The sequence below is a fragment of the Capra hircus genome, chromosome 3, assembly GCF_001704415.2.
Source record: "Capra hircus breed San Clemente chromosome 3, ASM170441v1, whole genome shotgun sequence".
Lineage (NCBI taxonomy): Eukaryota > Metazoa > Chordata > Mammalia > Artiodactyla > Bovidae > Capra > Capra hircus.
Genome location: NC_030810.1, coordinates 53,750,268 through 53,767,934, shown reverse-complemented (window position 1 = coordinate 53,767,934; position 17,667 = coordinate 53,750,268). Strand labels below are relative to the sequence as shown.

General features: G+C 38.2%; 1 protein-coding gene across 2 annotated transcripts in view; it reads left to right on the top strand.

Annotated features, from left to right (window-relative positions):
• PIGK (phosphatidylinositol glycan anchor biosynthesis class K) overlaps positions 5,083–17,667 on the top strand; it is a 155,729-nt gene continuing 143,144 nt past the window's right edge. For both annotated transcript variants that reach the window (XM_005678232.2, XM_018045587.1), the window contains exons 1-3: positions 5,083–5,217; positions 8,818–8,871; positions 13,773–13,864. In XM_005678232.2, coding sequence (XP_005678289.1) covers positions 5,125–5,217; positions 8,818–8,871; positions 13,773–13,864 — 239 coding nt within the window. In that variant the 5' untranslated portion in view covers positions 5,083–5,124. The remainder of the gene's footprint in view (positions 5,218–8,817; positions 8,872–13,772; positions 13,865–17,667) is intronic.

Sequence of the window (17,667 nt, the reverse complement as noted above, 5' to 3'; positions counted from 1 at the left end):
ATGTTCACAGCAGCACTATTTATAGTAGCCAAGACATGAAAGCAGCCCAAGTGTCCCATCAACACACAAATGAATGAATAAGACGTGATACATGTATGTATACACACATACACATACACAAAAAGGAATACTATTCAGCCATAAAAAGAATGAAAGTCTGACATTTGGAGAAATGTGAATGGACCTAGAAAACATTATTTTACTAAAATATGTGAGATACAGACAGACAAATATATATGACATTACATGTGGAATCTAAAAAGTAATACAAACAAATGTATATAGCAAAGTGAGAAACACGCAGATATAGAAACCAAATTAGTGGTTACCAGAGGGGAAAGGTAAGCAGGGAGGGGCAAATTAGGAGTAAGGGATTAAGAGATACAAATTGTTATGTATAAGATACATAAGCAACAAGGATATATTGTATAGTGCAGGGGATTATAATCATTATATTGTAATGACTTTTAATAGAGTTAATCTATAAAAATACTGAACCACTATTCTGTGCACCTGAAACTAATATAATACTGTGAAGCAATTCTACTTAAATTTTTAAAAAAGGCTATTATAAAACCCAGTATGGATAGACTTCACGGTTTATTTACTGTGAGGCTCAGGCATAAAAACTTTTATTAGAGAAGTCATGATTATGTATCAGTTCAGTTCAGTTGAGTCGCTCAGGTGTGTCCGACTCTTTGTGACCCCATGAATTGCAGCATGCCAGGCCTCCCTGTCCATCATCAACTCCCGGAGTTCACTCAAACTCACGTCCATCGAGTTGGTGATGCCATCCAGCCATCTCATCCTCTGTCGTCCCCTTCTCCTCCTGCCCCCAATCCCTCCCAGCATCGGAAAAGATTCTGATTATGTATAGATGTGTATAATTTTGATATGATATTCAAAGGCTTGTTTTCTCATTTAGTTGCTAAGTTAATTATTCACTTAATGAATAGCTGGACTGAACTGTAGTCTGAATGCACTCTGGTTAATAATTCTTTTTAATTGAGGACAATGACATATATATTGTATTGGTTTTAGGTATACAATATAATGCTTTGATATATGCATATATTGCAAAGTGATTGCCACAGTAAGTCTGGTTAACATCCATCACCATATGCTTACAATTTTTTTCTTGTGATGAGAACTTTTAGGATCTGTTCTCTTAACAACTTTCAAATATACAATATAGGCTTCCCTGGTGGCTCAGAGGTTAAAGCGTCTGCCTCCAATGCGGGAAACCCGGGCTCGATCCCTAGGTCGGGAAGATCCCCTGGAGAAGGAAATGGCAACCCACTCCAGCATTCTTGCCTGGAGAATCCCATGGACAGAGGAGTTTGGTAGGCTACAGTCCACAGGGTCACAAAGAGTCGGACATGACTGAGTGACTTCACTTTCACTTTCACTGTTAATTATAGCAATCATTCCCAGGAGTTATTTGAGTGGAAGTTTACACATTTTAATTGCCTTCACTTCTTTTAACCACCCCCTGCTCTCTGCCTCTGGCCCCACCAATCTATTTTCTGTATCAGCTTCCCTGTCCTTCACTACCTCCTGGAGTTTGCTCAGACTCATGTCCATTGAGTCGATGATGCCATCTTACCATCTCATCCTCTGTCGCCCCCTTATCCTCCTGCTCTTCAATCTTTTCCAGCATCAGGGCCTTTTCCAGTGAGTCGGCTCTTTGAATAAAGTGGTCAAAGTATTGGAGCTTCAGATTCAACATCAGTCCTTCCAATGAATCTTCAGGATTGATTTCCTTTAGGATAGGCTGGCTTGATCTCCTTGGTGTCCAAGGGACTCCCAGGAGTCTTCTCCAGCACCACTATTTGAAAGCATCAATTTTTCAGCATTTAGCCTTCTTAATGGTCCAATTCACATATGTACATGACTACTGGAAAAACCATAGCTTTGACTATATGGACCTTTGTCGGCAAAGTGATGTCTCTGCTTTTTAATAAGGTTTCTAGGTTTGTCATAGCTTTTCTATCTACGAGTATGGCTAACGATTCTAATCAAATTTTAAACTATGCTATTTCACATATTAACAGATTGAAAAATCGTTATTTCCCACTTTGAGTGGTGTTTAAAACTGCTCGTGTGTTCTACATTAAAGTGTGAAACTGCCCACTCCATACTTGAAAATTAGTTGTTCAGTGAAAAAAGAGAAATAGAAATCTATTTCTTTCACATAACAATGAGTATTTATTCAAATCTAAGAGCTAATGGCAGACTTAATGGAAAAGTGCTAAAGCCATTCTTTTAAAATTAAAATGAAGCAAGAAAATCTTCGAGTCTTCTGCTATCAATATTATTAATTATATTAAAATAATAACATAAACCATGGAAATGAAATACAAGCAATAATATTGGAAAGGAAGAGACAAAAGATAATTTTCAGATAACATTATTGTAAAACTAGGAAAGCCAAAGCAACTTGTCAAAAACGTCATAAATAATTTTGAGTATTAAGATAATTAAATAATCCTTATTAAAATAATGAAAAAGCAGCTGGACACAAAATATGACCTGCATATCAACAATAACTGATCAGAATACATACTATTATAGATATTACTTATAATCATTTATCTATGTGTTTCCTACATTAAAAAGCAGAGACATTACTTTGTCAACAAAGGTCAGTCTAGTCAAGGCTATGGTTTTTTCAGTGGTCATGTATGGATGTAAGATTTGGACTATAAAGAAGGCTGAGTGCAGAAGAATCGATGCTTTTGAATTGTGGTGTTGGAGAAGACTCTTGAGTCCCTTGGACTTCAAGGAGATCCAACCAGTCCATCCTAAAGGAAATCAGTCCTTGGTGTTCTTTGGAAGGACTGATGTTAAAGCTGAAACTCCAGTATTTTGGCCACCTGATATGAAGAGCTGACTCATTTGAAAAGACCCTGATGTTGGGAAAGACTGAAGGCAGGAGGAGAAGGGGACGACAGAAGATGAGATCGTTAGATGGCATCACTGACTCAATGGACATGAGTTTGGGTAAACTCTGGGAGTTGGTGATGGACAGGGAGGCCTGGTGTGCTGCAGTTCATGGGGTTGCAGAGTTGTACACGACTGAGTGACTGAACTGAACTTCCTACATAATGTAAAAGAAATCTATTAAGAATAACAACAAATGTTAAAAATGCTTACAAAGTAGCTTAATTTAGTGACCTTTGACTTAAAGTTTTACTGAGAAATTTAAAATAGGAACCACAAATAAATGAAACTATGATATTCTTGAATGAGAGACTATGATAAAGATGTCAGTTTCTCTCAAACTTAAGAGATTTTCATAACCCCATTGAAAAAACCCAAATAGTAATTTTTATAAATATTATCATAAAATTCAGTTGGAAAATTACCAGGAGAATTAATCAAAGAATTTTGTGAAAAATGAAGCATACTGAAATGGTTAGCCCTAATGGCCAAATATCAAAACATGTTAAAGCAACAATAATTAAAATAACATACCTCTGGCCCCAAACTAGACAATTATTTTAATTGAAAAGAGTCCAGAAATATTCTATTTCTTATAAGAATTTAATAGAAGAGATATCAGGAGTCAATAAGAAAGGTTAGCATTATGTAGAAAATTATATTGGATAATTAAATACTAATTTTGATAAAAGTACTGGTAGATTATTATTGCAATGGGTCCCATGGAATCACGTCTCCATTTCTACATCCTTGTGTATCTAGATATGGACATACCACAAAGTTTTGGGTGGTTTGTTATGCAGCAATTGACATCTTGTAAAATCTTATAGAATATACTAAAATATATTCCAGATAGTTGAAGAGTTAAATATAAAATTAAAAGGAAATAAAACTTTTGATTTGAGACCTAAATGAACTTGAAGCATTCAGGTACAAGACATGCTGGACATGTGCTTACTTTCTTATCTTCATCAGGGAAAGACTGAAATCTGATTTAAGCCTGACATTAAAGATCATACAAAGTGCAAAAGCAAAAGAAACAAAATAGAAAGAGAGACCAATACTGGGAAAAGCAACAGCATAAACTATGGCAAGGGTCAATATCACTTCTTTATAAATATATCATTCAAATGCACATGTAAAATAAAGCTATGAAGATAAATTTTACATCAGAGGACATACAGATATTTTATTAAAAAAAAAACAACATAAGGTCCTGATGGTAATTAAAGAACTAGAACCACCTTAGGTAACATTTTACACCAAGGAATTGAGAGGGAAAAGAATGGTATACTTTGGTGTTCAGTTGCATATTTTGATGGCATTGTAAATTAGTATACTTTGGAAAGCAACATCATTCATAGCCACTAAAGCTTTTGTGTCTTTTGACTCAAGATACTCATTCTAGGAAAATTATCCAAAGAAAATAATTCAGAAATGCAAAAATAACTGTCCAAAGATAACTCTTTATAATATGATTTTAATACTAAAATTTAGAGACTGTGTATTGCCCAAAAGACGGGCAATTACTTTGGCTTAGGCCTCAGTAAGGGACAGAACTCCATGTCACATTAAATGTTAAAATTACTAAGATTATGAAGCAGCATAAATACTTTTGTCATGCTAGATGCAAAGCAGAATTTAAAACTAAATGAATATAATAAACATAATGGAATCCTCAGACTCTGATATGTTTTAGCTCTATAATTACAAAATAAACAAAAATGTAACTAATTTCTCCATGTTCATACGTTTAACAGGTAATAGACCCCAAGTATAAGAGTTGGAGCGCTCACCCATGTTTTCATTTGCAATTGATCCAATTAACTACCTTTTTGTATCCCAAAGCTTACTCTTCTACATCACATCATGTTTCATATAGTCAAAGAATGGGGAAGGTTTACAGGCTCAGTTTTTCTCCATTGCTTTTCAAAATAGTTTTAAAACGTCCATTTTATAATACAAAACCTGAAAATTTAGTTCAAGGGTCAGTCTCAGTCCGAGCTACCGGGGAAACTAAGGACTGCGGGAAGCTCAGGCTTTCGAAAGCTGGCGAGGGAGCCGCTCTCTAGGAGGCGGGGCAGGTGTCGCAAAGAAAAGGAAAAAAAACTACGCAAATCCCGCCCCGCGCTGCTTTACGGCACTCGCCCCGCCCCTCCAGGTGCGCTGAAGCCGGCAAACATGGTCGACACCTGTTTTCTCAGCCAGGGTTTGACTACTCTGGCAGGGTTGTTGCTCTTGCCTTTCGGCAGCTTGGCCGCTAGTCAGATCGAGGTAGGAGTCAGGCCCTCTGAACGACAGGGCCCTGCGGGGGACAGCTGTGTCGTGGCCGTAAGCGTCCAGCAGATGTCCGATACACAGCTACGGAGGGAAGCCTCCTGGAAGCTGACGGTGCTGTGGGGAGGGTGTCGCAGGGAACAGGAGAGGACAGTGACTGTCTGTTTCAGCCTTTTAAAATGGCGAATGAAAAGAATCAAGTCCTGGGCGGCGGGAGAGGGCGTGATCCTTTGCTCGGAAGAGCTTGCAGTCCCTAGTAGGTGAAAGGTCAGCTCTAGAGTGCCGCGCCTACGTCCCCGCTACCAAACTACAACGCTCTACTAGGAATCAGATGGGTACAGTGTTTTATTTTTGACTCACACTAAATTCTGGCCAGATATAAAGCCTTTATTCTCCCCTGTACTCTGATAATACCTTCGTCCAGTTCTGCAGCCTACATCTCTAGCATCATTTTTCAGAATAGCAGACGTTTGAAAATTTGTGTCCGAAGTTTTATATTCGGACCTACCCCACCTCCTACGGGGTTTCTCCTATGCTGGAAACCTAGGATTAAAAAAAAAAAAAAGAACTTCTCTATTTCACATTTTAATCATCACTAAATTCTGTATTCTCAATATTTAAAATTGCTTTCACTTCTTAATTTCCACTGACTTGATGCAGGCCCTCGTCTTTTCTTGCCTAGATTATTTCAGTAACCTTATCTTGTTTTCTTCAGGCTTCCAAATTCCTTCTCTTTAGTCTTCATCAAAGTAAGTTTGATCATATTATTCTTTAGATTGCATACTTTTAGTGTTTTTGGACAGAGAAAGTGTAAACATCATGATCTAGTCTCTGCCTACGTCCCAGTCTTCATATAGGAGCCCATTCTCCCCACCATCTCAGACGTTAGTCAGTCAGCCAGTTCAGTCGCTCAGTCGTGTCCCAACTCTGCGACCCCGTGAATTGCAGCACGCCAGGCCTCCCTGTCCATCACCAACTCCCGGAGTTCACTCAGATCACTCAGACAGACTCACGTCCATCGAGTCAGTGATGCCGTCCAGCCATCTCATTCTCTCTCGTCCCCTTTTCCTCCTGCCCCCATCCCTCCCAGCATCCGGGTCTTTTTCCAATGAGTCAGCTCTTTGCGTGAGATGGCCAAAGTATTGGAGTTTCAGCTTTAGCATCAGTCCTTCCAATGAACACCCAGGACTGATCTCAGACGTTGAGCTTAGGCTAATGCTGAAAGCTTTTTAAATACGCAACTCTACCATTTTAAAAAGAAAGCATGCACGCTTTCTTTATATTCATGAATTATTGCTAATTTATATATTCACTATTTATGAAGCATGTTGTTTAGATAATATAAATATGTATAGAAATTCTATTTTTCTTATATATTTTAGCAGATTATTCTGTATACTTTGTTTTGGATATTATTACTCTTTTTTGTAGTTACATAGTTGTGCTTTTTAACATTCTGTTGTGTTATTCTTCCTGTTTCTTTGTTTGCTCATTTACTAAAATGCAGTAAAAGCTAACCCCTGTAGAACCTTCCTTTTGTTTATTTTGTATTTACTGTTGTACTGTGTGCACTTGGCTAGTATAGCACTCGTCTATCATATTATAACCCATGTACACTTTGTACTCACTATTATTCCATCATCTTTCATTTATAGGGCAATAGCTGCCTACTTGGTCTGCCTCAGGTCATTCTTTCTTCAATCCAGTCTGTTCTCCAAGCCTCAGCCAGAGTAACTTTTAAATACACAAATCTGACCATGTCACCTATATATACTTTAATGTTGTTTTAAGGATAAAGAGCTAAATCTTGGTTATGACCCATAGGCTCCTGCCTGCACGCTGGTTCTATCTCCCCTCTCTCTCTTTAAAGCTTCTAGTTATGCTAATTTTCCTTTAGTTTCTAGAACCTTTAAGGTCCCTTCTGGTGTTTGGGTAATGTTCTCTGTCTGGAATTATTTTCCCTCTCTATCTGTTGAATCATAACCCAAATTTCCCTGGAGAAACCTCCCCTGACATCCCTGCTGGGCTCCCCCCAGTTCAGGTCCCCCTATTATACTCTTTTATGATACTGTATATCTTACCTTTAGAGAATTTGAGGTTTATCCTTATCTGTTTGATGTAATCTCTTTGGAGGCAAGTACTAGCATTGTTTCGCCCATTGTTGTGTTCTGAGCATTGAGAACAGTAGCTGGCACGTGGTACCCAATGAATGTGATGAATGAATGAATGTTATATTGTAGTGTAATGTGTTTGCATGCTTGTCTTTATTACCTCAGGGATTCTTGAGAGAAAGCAGCATGCTTTTTAAGTGATTTTTGAATCACTGTACATTACATAGTACCTGGCACATAATAGGTGCTCCACTAACCATATGTGGTTGAATAACTTTGTAGTGTCTATATTATCTTAACAATCACAGAAGAGTTTTGACATCTCAGTTTTTTTCACTGAAGTCTTAACAATGTGAGAATTTTGGAGCTAGAAGTGACATTAGAGATTATTGGGTCAGTTCTCATTTCTACATGAGGAAAATCAAGTCCAGAGAGCTAAATGACAGTCTAGTCTCACAACCAGGTAAGGGATAGGATCTGGGCTGAAACCAGATCTTCAGATTCCTAGCTTACTAATGCACGTTGCTTTCTTTAGCATCTATTCAACTGTTGAGAAGTTTATAAAGAGATATATATTGGGTTGGGTTGGCCAAAAAGTTCATTCTGGATTGTCCATAAGATGTAACAGGTATATATATATAACACAAACACATGCACTCGAGTGATTTTTTAATTTCATTCTTCTGGAAATTTTCTTCCTAGCTGAAAATTAAAAGAGCTAATATATGTTTTGCAGTTATTATATTCCAATCACCATTCCTACATTCTGTGTGTCAGATAATGCTACCATTTTATAGATGGGGAAGCAGAAGCATAGGAAGTTAGTTAAGCAGCTTTCCTAAGTTTATACGGCTAGTAAGTAGTAGGGTCCAGATTTGAATCCAGGCAGTCTGATTGTTCTCATAATTAATGCTGTTTAGGAGCAGATCTGAGATCATTATGGTTTATATTCACTGTTATTTTAATATATAATAAAAATCATATTCATTAGGTGTCTGGATGGTATTGGACGTTGAGATTTTTAATGTTCCATGATGGCAAATGTAATTAAGATTTACTCTAACAGATAGTAAAATGGTACATGGAAGTATGGTAGAGAATGTATTCAATCAGACATTTTGGTGAGTTCAAATAAAATAATAGGAAGCATTCAATATTCATTCCTATTCAGCAGAAAGGATATTGTTATGTGTAGAATGAAGACATAAAATAAGTCATTCATAATTTAAAGACTGAATGGAAAACTGGAAGCATATGAGGAAGAGCTGACTATTTGAGATAAAATGTTTAAAACAGCCCCTCTCACAATAACCCCCCAGATAAAATTATTTTGGCTTTCGTAAAGTCAAATACTAGAAATTTATAAACTTGTGTTGTGATGACTTATTGAAACTAAAAATTCCATGTATCTTAACTGCCCTTTATCAGTCTTTATTCTGGGAAATTTGATTTTCTTCTAATCTTTTTGCTATTTTTTGATTACTAGGATCAAGCAGAACAGTTCTTTAGAAGTGGCCATACAAACAACTGGGCAGTTTTGGTATGTATTCTATAAAGGTTTATCTTGTTTACATTAGATACGTGTCTGAGAAATTTTGTGTGAATCAAATTCTTAAGAATAAAATTTATTTTTTGTAACAGAAATTATATTAATATGGCTATATTTTAAATTGACCACATCAACTAATAATATTATTTGCTTCCAGTATATCTGTCAAGTGGTGATGAGTAAATAAATAGAAAGATAAGCTAGAGATCCTGTTGTTAAGGGAAGTATTTTATGAAGTGTAGTGGTATTTTAATGACAGAAACTAGTAACTTACGTTGAATATTTCTTATCTATAATGTTAGTTTATAGAAACTCTCTACTTTGGCTGTTTTCTTAAAAATTTTTTTTTTTTGTTTGCAAAAATAAATGATCATTGTAGAAAATTCAAGTTATACAGAAATGTTTAGAAGGAGACAGATTAATTTTATGTTATTGTGATTAAATAGAATAGTAACATGTCTCATGACTCATTTCCTTGTTCGGGTTCATGACTCATTTTCTTGTTCTTCAGGAACAAATAGCTTTTATATCCTACCACCTCACAAGAGATTTTATAAAGGAATTGAACAAAAGCTGCTCATGATAAGAGGAGAGGTTTTAGTGATCACTTAAATTGGACAAAACTGTGAGGTAGCAGGCCTGATCCACCAGTTTGAGAAGATAACTTGTTTTGTAGAAAACTAAAGTGTTAGTCGCTCAGTTGTGTCTGACTCTTTGTGACCCCATGGACTGTAGTGTGCCAGGCTCCTCTGTCCATGGGATTTTCCAGGCAAAAATACTGGAGTGGGTTGTCTTTCTGCAGGGGATCTTCCCTACCTGGGAATTGAACCTGGGTCGCCCTCATTGCAGGCAGATTCTTTACTCTCTGAGCCACCAGGAAAGTGTAGGAAACTTAAGAACACTTCCAGTTAGTCGCTCTATGGAAATTCTTAAAAGAGGGAATAACTGCCTACGTGCAGACAGCTAATTTCCAGAAGGCTCCTTTAGAATAGAAGCCTGTTAGCTTACACCACACACACATTAAACTCTTCCTTGTTCTGGGAACTTCCATGTTCTTGAAACAGCCCCTCTCTAATCTCAGCAACCTGGGTCTCCATAGAGAAACTGAGGGTGAAAAAGAATTACCACTGAGTATTTCACAACTGCTGTTTTCATATTTGTGCAATATTTTACACATTAATGGCTTCCCTGGTGCTCAGACAGTAAAGAATCTACCAGCAATACTACTGGGGAGACCTGGGTTTGATCCCTATGTTGGGAAGATCCCCTGGAGAAGGGAATGGCCACCCACTCCAGTATTCTTGCCTGGAAAATTCCATGAGCAGAGGAGCCTGGTGGGCTACAGTCCATAGGGTCACAAAGAGTTGGACAAGACTGAGCAACTAACACTTTTAAACACATTAACCCAGATTTACTAGAGCGAGACTTCAGTAAATTGTACTTTCTTAAATGGAAAATTATGATATTTGACCAGGAAGGGCCGAGTTGAAAGTATAAAACATAGATTTCTTTCAATGTTATTTTTTCAAATTAAATATATATATATATTCCAACTGCCTCTCACCCTGCCCTCCTACCCTCCTAGTTTGAATTAGTTTTAGTCTTGACTGGATGAGCAGAAGTAAATGAAATGACCCTTTGCTCTTGTAATATGACTGAGAAAACTTGCCACCAGAGGGAGATAGAAGAAAATTGGATTCCATTTTAGTTTCAAGATTTGCTTTGATTAAAACATTTTTGTCTCTGTTTAATAAAAGTTATATAATCTATACTCATGGTGAAAAAAGTAATACTGATGGGTAGTGATTTTGATTCTACCTTTATTGGTTTTGGTTTTTGCTAATATAGGCAATAGTATAGTGAAAATCCTTTAATACATATTTTTGCATGCTTCAGTTCAGTTCAGTTCAGTTGCTCAGTTGTGTCCAACTCTTTGCGACCCCATGGACTGCAGTATGCCAGGCTTCCCTGTCCACCACTAATTCCTGGAGCTTACTCAAATACATGTCCATTGAGGCTGTGATGCCATCCCAACCATTTCATCCTCTGGTGTCCCCTTCTCCTGTCTTCAATCATTCCCAGCATAAGGGTCTTTTCAAATGAGTCAGTTCTTCGCAACAGGTGGCCAAAGTATTGGAGTTTCAGCTTCAGCATCAGTCCTGCCAATGAATATTCAGGACTGCTTTCCTCTAGGATAGACTGGTTGGATCTCCTTGCAGTCCAAGGGACACTCAAGAGTCTTCTCCAACACCACAGTTCAAAAGCATCAGTTCTTCGGTGCTCAGCTTTCTTTATAGTCCAACTTTCACATCTATAGATGACTACTGGAAAAACCAAACTTTGCCTAGATGGACCTTTGTCAGCAAAGTAATGTCTCTGCTTTTTAATATGCTGTCTAGGTCAGTCATAGCTTTCTTCCAAGGAGCAAGCAAATTTTAATTTCATGGCTGCAGTCACCATCTGCCGTGATTCTGGAGCCCAAAAAGATAAAGTCTGTCACTGTTTCCATTGTTTCCCCTCTGTTTGCCATGAAGTGATGGGACCAGATGCCATAATGTTAGTTTTCTGAATGTTGAGTTTTAAACCAACTTTTTCACTCTCCTCTTTAACTTTCATCAAGAGGCTCTTTAGTTCTTAACTTTCTGACATCAGGGGAGTGTCACCTGCGTATCTGAGGTGATTGATCTTTCTCCTGGCGGTCTTGATTCCAGCTTGGGCTTCATTCAGCCCAGCATTTTTCATGATGTACTCTGCATATAAGTTAAATAAGCAGGGTGACAATATGCAGCCTTGATGTACCCCTTTTCCTATTTGGAACCAGTCTGTTGTTCCATGTCCAGTTCTAGCTATTTTTTCCACATTTCTCAGGAGGCAGATAAGGTGGTCTGGTATTCTCATCTTTTTAAGAATTTTCCACAGTTAATTGTGATCCACACAGTCAAAGGCTTTGGCATAGTCAATAAAGCAGAAGTAGATGTTTTTCTGGAATTCTCTCGCTTTTTCTATGATCCAGTGGATGTTGGCAATTTGATCTCTGGTTCTTCTGCCTTTTGTAAAACCAGCTTGAACATCTGGAAGTTCACTGCTCACGTACTGTTGAAGCCTGACTTGGAGAATTTTGAACATTACTTTGCCAGTGTGTGAGATGAGTGCTGTTGTTTGGTTGTTTCAAAATTGTTTAACATTGCGTTTCTTTGGGATTGGAGTGAAAACTGACCTTTTCCAGTCCTGTGGCCACTGCTGCGTTTTCCAAATTTGCTGGCATATTGAGCTCAGCACTTTCACAGCATCATCTTTTAGGATTTGAAATAGCTCAACTGGAATTCCATCACCTCCACTAGCTTTGTTCGTAGTGATGTTTCCTAAGGCCCACTTGATTTCACATCCAGGATGTCTGGCTCTAGGTGAGTGATCACACCATCGTGATTATCTGGATCATGAATATCTTTTTTGTATGGTTCTTCTGTGTATTCTTACTACCTCTTCTTAATATCTTCTGCTTCTGTTAGGTCCATACCATTTCTGTCCTTTATTGTGCCCATCTTTGTATGAAATGTTCCCTTGGTATCTCCAATTTTCTTGAAGAGATCTCTAGTCTTTCCCATTCTGTTATTTTCCTCTGTTTCTTTGCATTGATCACTGATCATTGATTTTGCATGCTTATGTGAACTAAAAAAAATAAGTACACTGTAAAACTTGGTGTATATTGCAGATTACCCTCTTAGAAGGTTTATATTAGTTTACCTTCCCATAAGTAGGATATGAGTGTTCATGCTCCACAGTCTTCCCAATAATATGAATTGTCAGGCTTTTGGATGGTTATCAATTTGATTTATGTTTTTAAAATTATGACAGAAGTTGAGCATTATTAAAAGTTTCACTGTCCATTTTTAATGCCTTTGTTATAAAATGCTTGGTCTCATCCTTTGTCCATTTTTCAGAATGGAGTTGTTCATCTTATTAAGTTATAATTATTTCAAGTTTTTCATTTCTGTTAGGATTATATGGTACTTTTTTCTTTAATGTAGTCAAAAATTTTAGTGTTTTCCTTATTGGATTCCAGGTTGAAAATTCGTTGTAAAAAAAGGCTTGTAGTTCCTTTCCACTTGCAGGGGCAAGAACGTTTGTGATGTTCTCTGTCATTATACTTAAACCATCAGTAGAAGTGTGTGATAGGAGGTAGGATGCTTAGCAAGTAGGTACACTACCAACCAACCCCAGTCTCTGGTTTTTCCTTGGAATAGATGCCCGAGAGGGCTGACTTCTGAGGCACTGTGTTAGATTTTCCTTGTATCCTTGGTGTCTTTTTTAGGGATCAGTTTTTTTTTTTTTTTTTCAAGTGTAAAGTTTGTTGGAATCATTTCTGGTTTTCTGTTCAGTTCAACAGCTTCTTTAAGATGCATTCTCTTATGTGCATATAAAATCATTTTCTATGCTCTGTTTTTATCTCTATCTTACATTTTTCACAACTAAAATTAGGAAGCTATCCAGAGTGAAAGGAATAGTATATAACCCAGTGTAGTTAATTTTCTCTTCTATTCTGTGATGAGATTATGTTCCTTGTCTTGGATTCTAAAAAGTTTAATATTTTAGGAATAAGAACATTATAGGATCACATAAATTGAGAGTAACTAAGTTGATTCAATATTTGATTAAATTCCACAAAGATTTGTTTTCTCTTAAGCTGAATAGTTTTTTTAATTTAAGACCAGTTATGAAAGACTTCTTTCTAGGGAGGTTGGTTTTATTGACAATTCTTTAGGTGCTTTGCTGTTTGTAGGCCTGATTATGATACACTTTTTAGGCATCTCTATATCCTACTTAGAAGTAATTTTGTAACTCTGTAGTTTATTTTGATTCCTACAAATAATATATTTGTTTTGATACTTTAGGTTTGTACATCCAGATTCTGGTTTAATTATCGACATGTTGCGAATACTCTTTCCGTTTATAGAAGTGTCAAGAGGCTAGGTATTCCTGACAGGTAAGAATTCTTAATAAAGCTTAACTCTGAACCTCAGTGAAAATTGCCTGTAGATGACTGTTGTTATATTTGTGTATTTGTGTTGTTTTTGAAAAACATAAAGAAACCTAATTTGAAGTTATTTTGTTATTGTTACAGCACACTGTCATGTATAAATAAAGTAGTTTTAATTTAAGACTATAATGGCAAATTATATAAAACAGCAATCAATAAATACTAAGGTAGGAAGATTTGATAAAGTGTAATTGTTCAGTGTCCCTTATTTAATTATTCAGTGCCTCAGTCTGGGTTTAATTGTAGGTAACAGAAGGCAATTCTGACTGATTCAAGTAGAAAAGATATTTGTTGAAAACATATTGATTAGTTTACCAATTTGCTGGGAGGGTTGAGCCCTTGAAGAGTCAGAAACAGGAGAGACTATGTAACAGAAAAGACGTGTCTAAAAATCATAGCATAAAACCAGTCTGATGACAGGAATGCAGCCTCAAATTGCTGAAGGCTAGACTCAGCTACGGAGAAGGCAATGGCACCCCACTCCAGTACTCTTACCTGGAAAATCCCATGGATGGAGGAGCCTGGAAGGCTGCAGTCCATGCGGTCGCCGAGGGTCGGACATGACTGAATGACTTCACTTTCACTTTTCACTTTCATACATTGGAGAAGAAAATGGCAACCCACTCCAGTGTTCTTGCCTGGAGAATCCCAGGGACGGGGGAGCCCGGTGGGCTGCCGTCTGTGCAGTCGCACAGAGTCGGACACGACTGAAGCGACTTAGCAGCAGCAGCAGCAGTAGCAGACTCAGCTACTCGGAGAAGGCAATGGCACCCCACTCCAGTACTCTTGCCTGGAAAATGCCATGGACAGAGGAGCCTGGTGGCCTGCAGTCCATGGGGTCAGTAAGAGTTGGACATGACTGAGCGACTTCACTTTCGCTTTTCACTTTCATGCATTGGAGAAGGGAATGGCAACTCACTCCAGTGTTCTTGCCTGGAGAATCCCAGGGATGGGGGAGCCTAGTGGGCTGCCATCTATGGGGTTGGACAGAGTCGGACATGACTGAAGCGACTTAGCAGCAGCAGCAGACTCAGCTATTACACAGCTGCCACCATTGCCTTTGGAAACTTAATGTTGCTACTGCTGCCAAAATCTGACCTTTGTTGTCCCAGTTTCTTACCATCTCCAGCTTTTAATTTAGTGTACTTGATGGGAATGTCATGTTGGCAGAGCATAGATTAAGTGCTCATGTGCATGCTGCAGGGGTGACAGGAAGAATGACCGTGTGGCATTGTTGGCTTCTGTATAGGGAGGGGCCCTCTGCCTTCTGTGAAGACTTGTAAAGTGATATATTCCCTAATTGTATGAGGGAGCTCAGGTACTAAGCAGAGCTTCCACACCTCCACCCACAAATATCTGTCTTCCACCTTTGGTTTGTCAGATATGATAGATCTATTTTAGCTACTTCAGAAGCAGTTATAGAAGAAACTGCAGTCAGTTTGGTTACTTAGGTGTGATTCATCTAGTCCTATGGTTCCTCTCTACCATGTGAGGCAGTGTGGAAGCAGTTTTGCAGTTAGATCTGACTTTGAAATCTGGGTTCAGTGGTTCAGTGGTGATTTTGGTTAGTCACTTTGCCATACTAGGCCTGTTTCCTTGGCTATTACCTGGTGATGGCACCACCTTCTTTACAGGACTTCAGTTCATTTCAGTTCAGTTGCCAAGTCGTGTCCGACTCTTTGCAACCCCATGAATCGCAGCACGCCAGGCCTTCCTGTCCATCACCAACTGCTGGAGTTCACTCAAACTCATGTCCATCGAGTTGGTGATGCCATCCAGCCATTTCATCCTCTGTTGTCCCCTTTTCTTCCTGCCCTCAATCCTCCCAGCATCAGGGTCTTTTCCAATGAGTCAACTCTTCGCATGATGTGGCCAAAGTACTGTAGTTTCAGCTTTAGCATCATTCCTTCCAAAGAACACCCAGGACTGATCTCCTTTAGGATGGACTGGTTGGATCTCCTTGCAGTCCAAGGGACTCTCAAGAGTCTTCTCCAACATCACAGTTCAAAAGCATCAATTCTTTGGTGCTCAGCTTTCTTCACAGTCCAACTCTCACATCCATACATGACCACTGGAAAAACCATAGCCTTGACTAAATGGGCCTTTGTTGGCAAAGTAATGTCTCTGCTTTTCAATATGCTATCTAGGTTGGTCATAACTTTTCTTCCAAGGAGTAAGTGTCTTTTAATTTCATTGTTTTTTTTTTTTTTAATAGGACTTAGGTACTTAAAATAAAGTGAATAGAAGTTTGTATAAAATGCTGTAGGGGCAGAAAGGAAGCAGTGCATGACTCAAGAAACAAATTTACAGCCTATATCAATAGATCATTTTAACCTAACAAGCTGACAACTATAGCCTTTAATTGTAACTATAATTTAATTCCTGTGTTTCATCTGGAAATTAAGGCATCTTGGTAATATCACTTTTAAAAAGTACATTAGGGCTGAGAAAGGATGATTTGTTATATGAAGTATAAGAATTATTCTTGTCATTAGCTGATTACTATTATTTGTTCTCTACAAATAGGTGTATGTGGTTAGTCTGTTGATTTTTAACTGCTATTCCTTCTATACCAAATATGCCCCTCCAGGGAATTACTATGCATTATTTGGCAGTAGGTTTCACTTTGGTGAATGAATCTTTGTCCTGTCTATTATTCATTTGTTGTTGTTTAGTTGTTAAGTCATGTCTGACTCTTTTGCAACCCCATGGACTGTACCTGCCAGTCTGCTCTGTCCATAGGATTTCCCAGGCAAGAATACTGGAGTGGGTTGCCATTCCGTTCTCTAGGGGATCTTTCTGACCCAGGGATCAAACCCATGTCTTCTGCATTGGCAGGCGGATTCTTTATCCCAGAGTGACCTGGGAAGTCCCTTATAAGTCATTAGGGTTTTTTTTTTTTTAATGGTTTAAGTTTTAGAAGGACTGAACTGTACAAAAAAGATCTTCATGATCCAGATAATCATGATGGTATGATCACTCACCTAGAGCCAAACATTCTGGAATGTGAAGTCAAGTGGGCCTTAGGAAGTATCACTACGAACAAAGCTAGTGGAGGTGATGGAATTCCAGTTGAGCTATTTCAAATCTTAAAAGATGATGCTGTGAAAGCGCTGCACTCAGTACGCCAGCAAATTTGGAAAATTCAGCAGTGGCCACAGGACGGGAAATGGTCAGGTTTCATTCCAATCCCAAAGAAAGGCAATGCCAAAGAATGCTCAAACTACCACACAATTGCACTCATCTCACATACTAGTAAAATAATGCTCAAAATTCTCCGAGCCAGACTTCAGCAATACGTGAACTGTGAATTTCCAGATGTTCAAGCAGATTTTAGAAAAGGTAGAGGAACCAGAGATCAAATTGCCAACATTCCGTGGATCATCAAAAAAGCAAGAGAGTTCTAGAAAAACATCTACTTCTGCTCTATTGACTATGCCAAAGCCTTTGACTGTGTGGATCACAACAAACTGTGGAAAATTCTGAAAGAGATGGGAATACCAGACCACCGGACCTGCCTCTTGAGAAACTTGTATACAGGTCAGGAAGTAACAGCTAGAACTGGACATGGTACAACAGACTGGTTCCAAATAGGAAAAGGAGTACGTCAAGGCTGTATATTGTCACCCTGCTTATTTAACTTATATGCAGAGTACATCATGAGAAATGCTGGGCTGGAAGAAGCACAAGCTGGAATCAGGATTTCTGGGAGAAATATCAATCACCTCAGATATGCAGATGACACCACC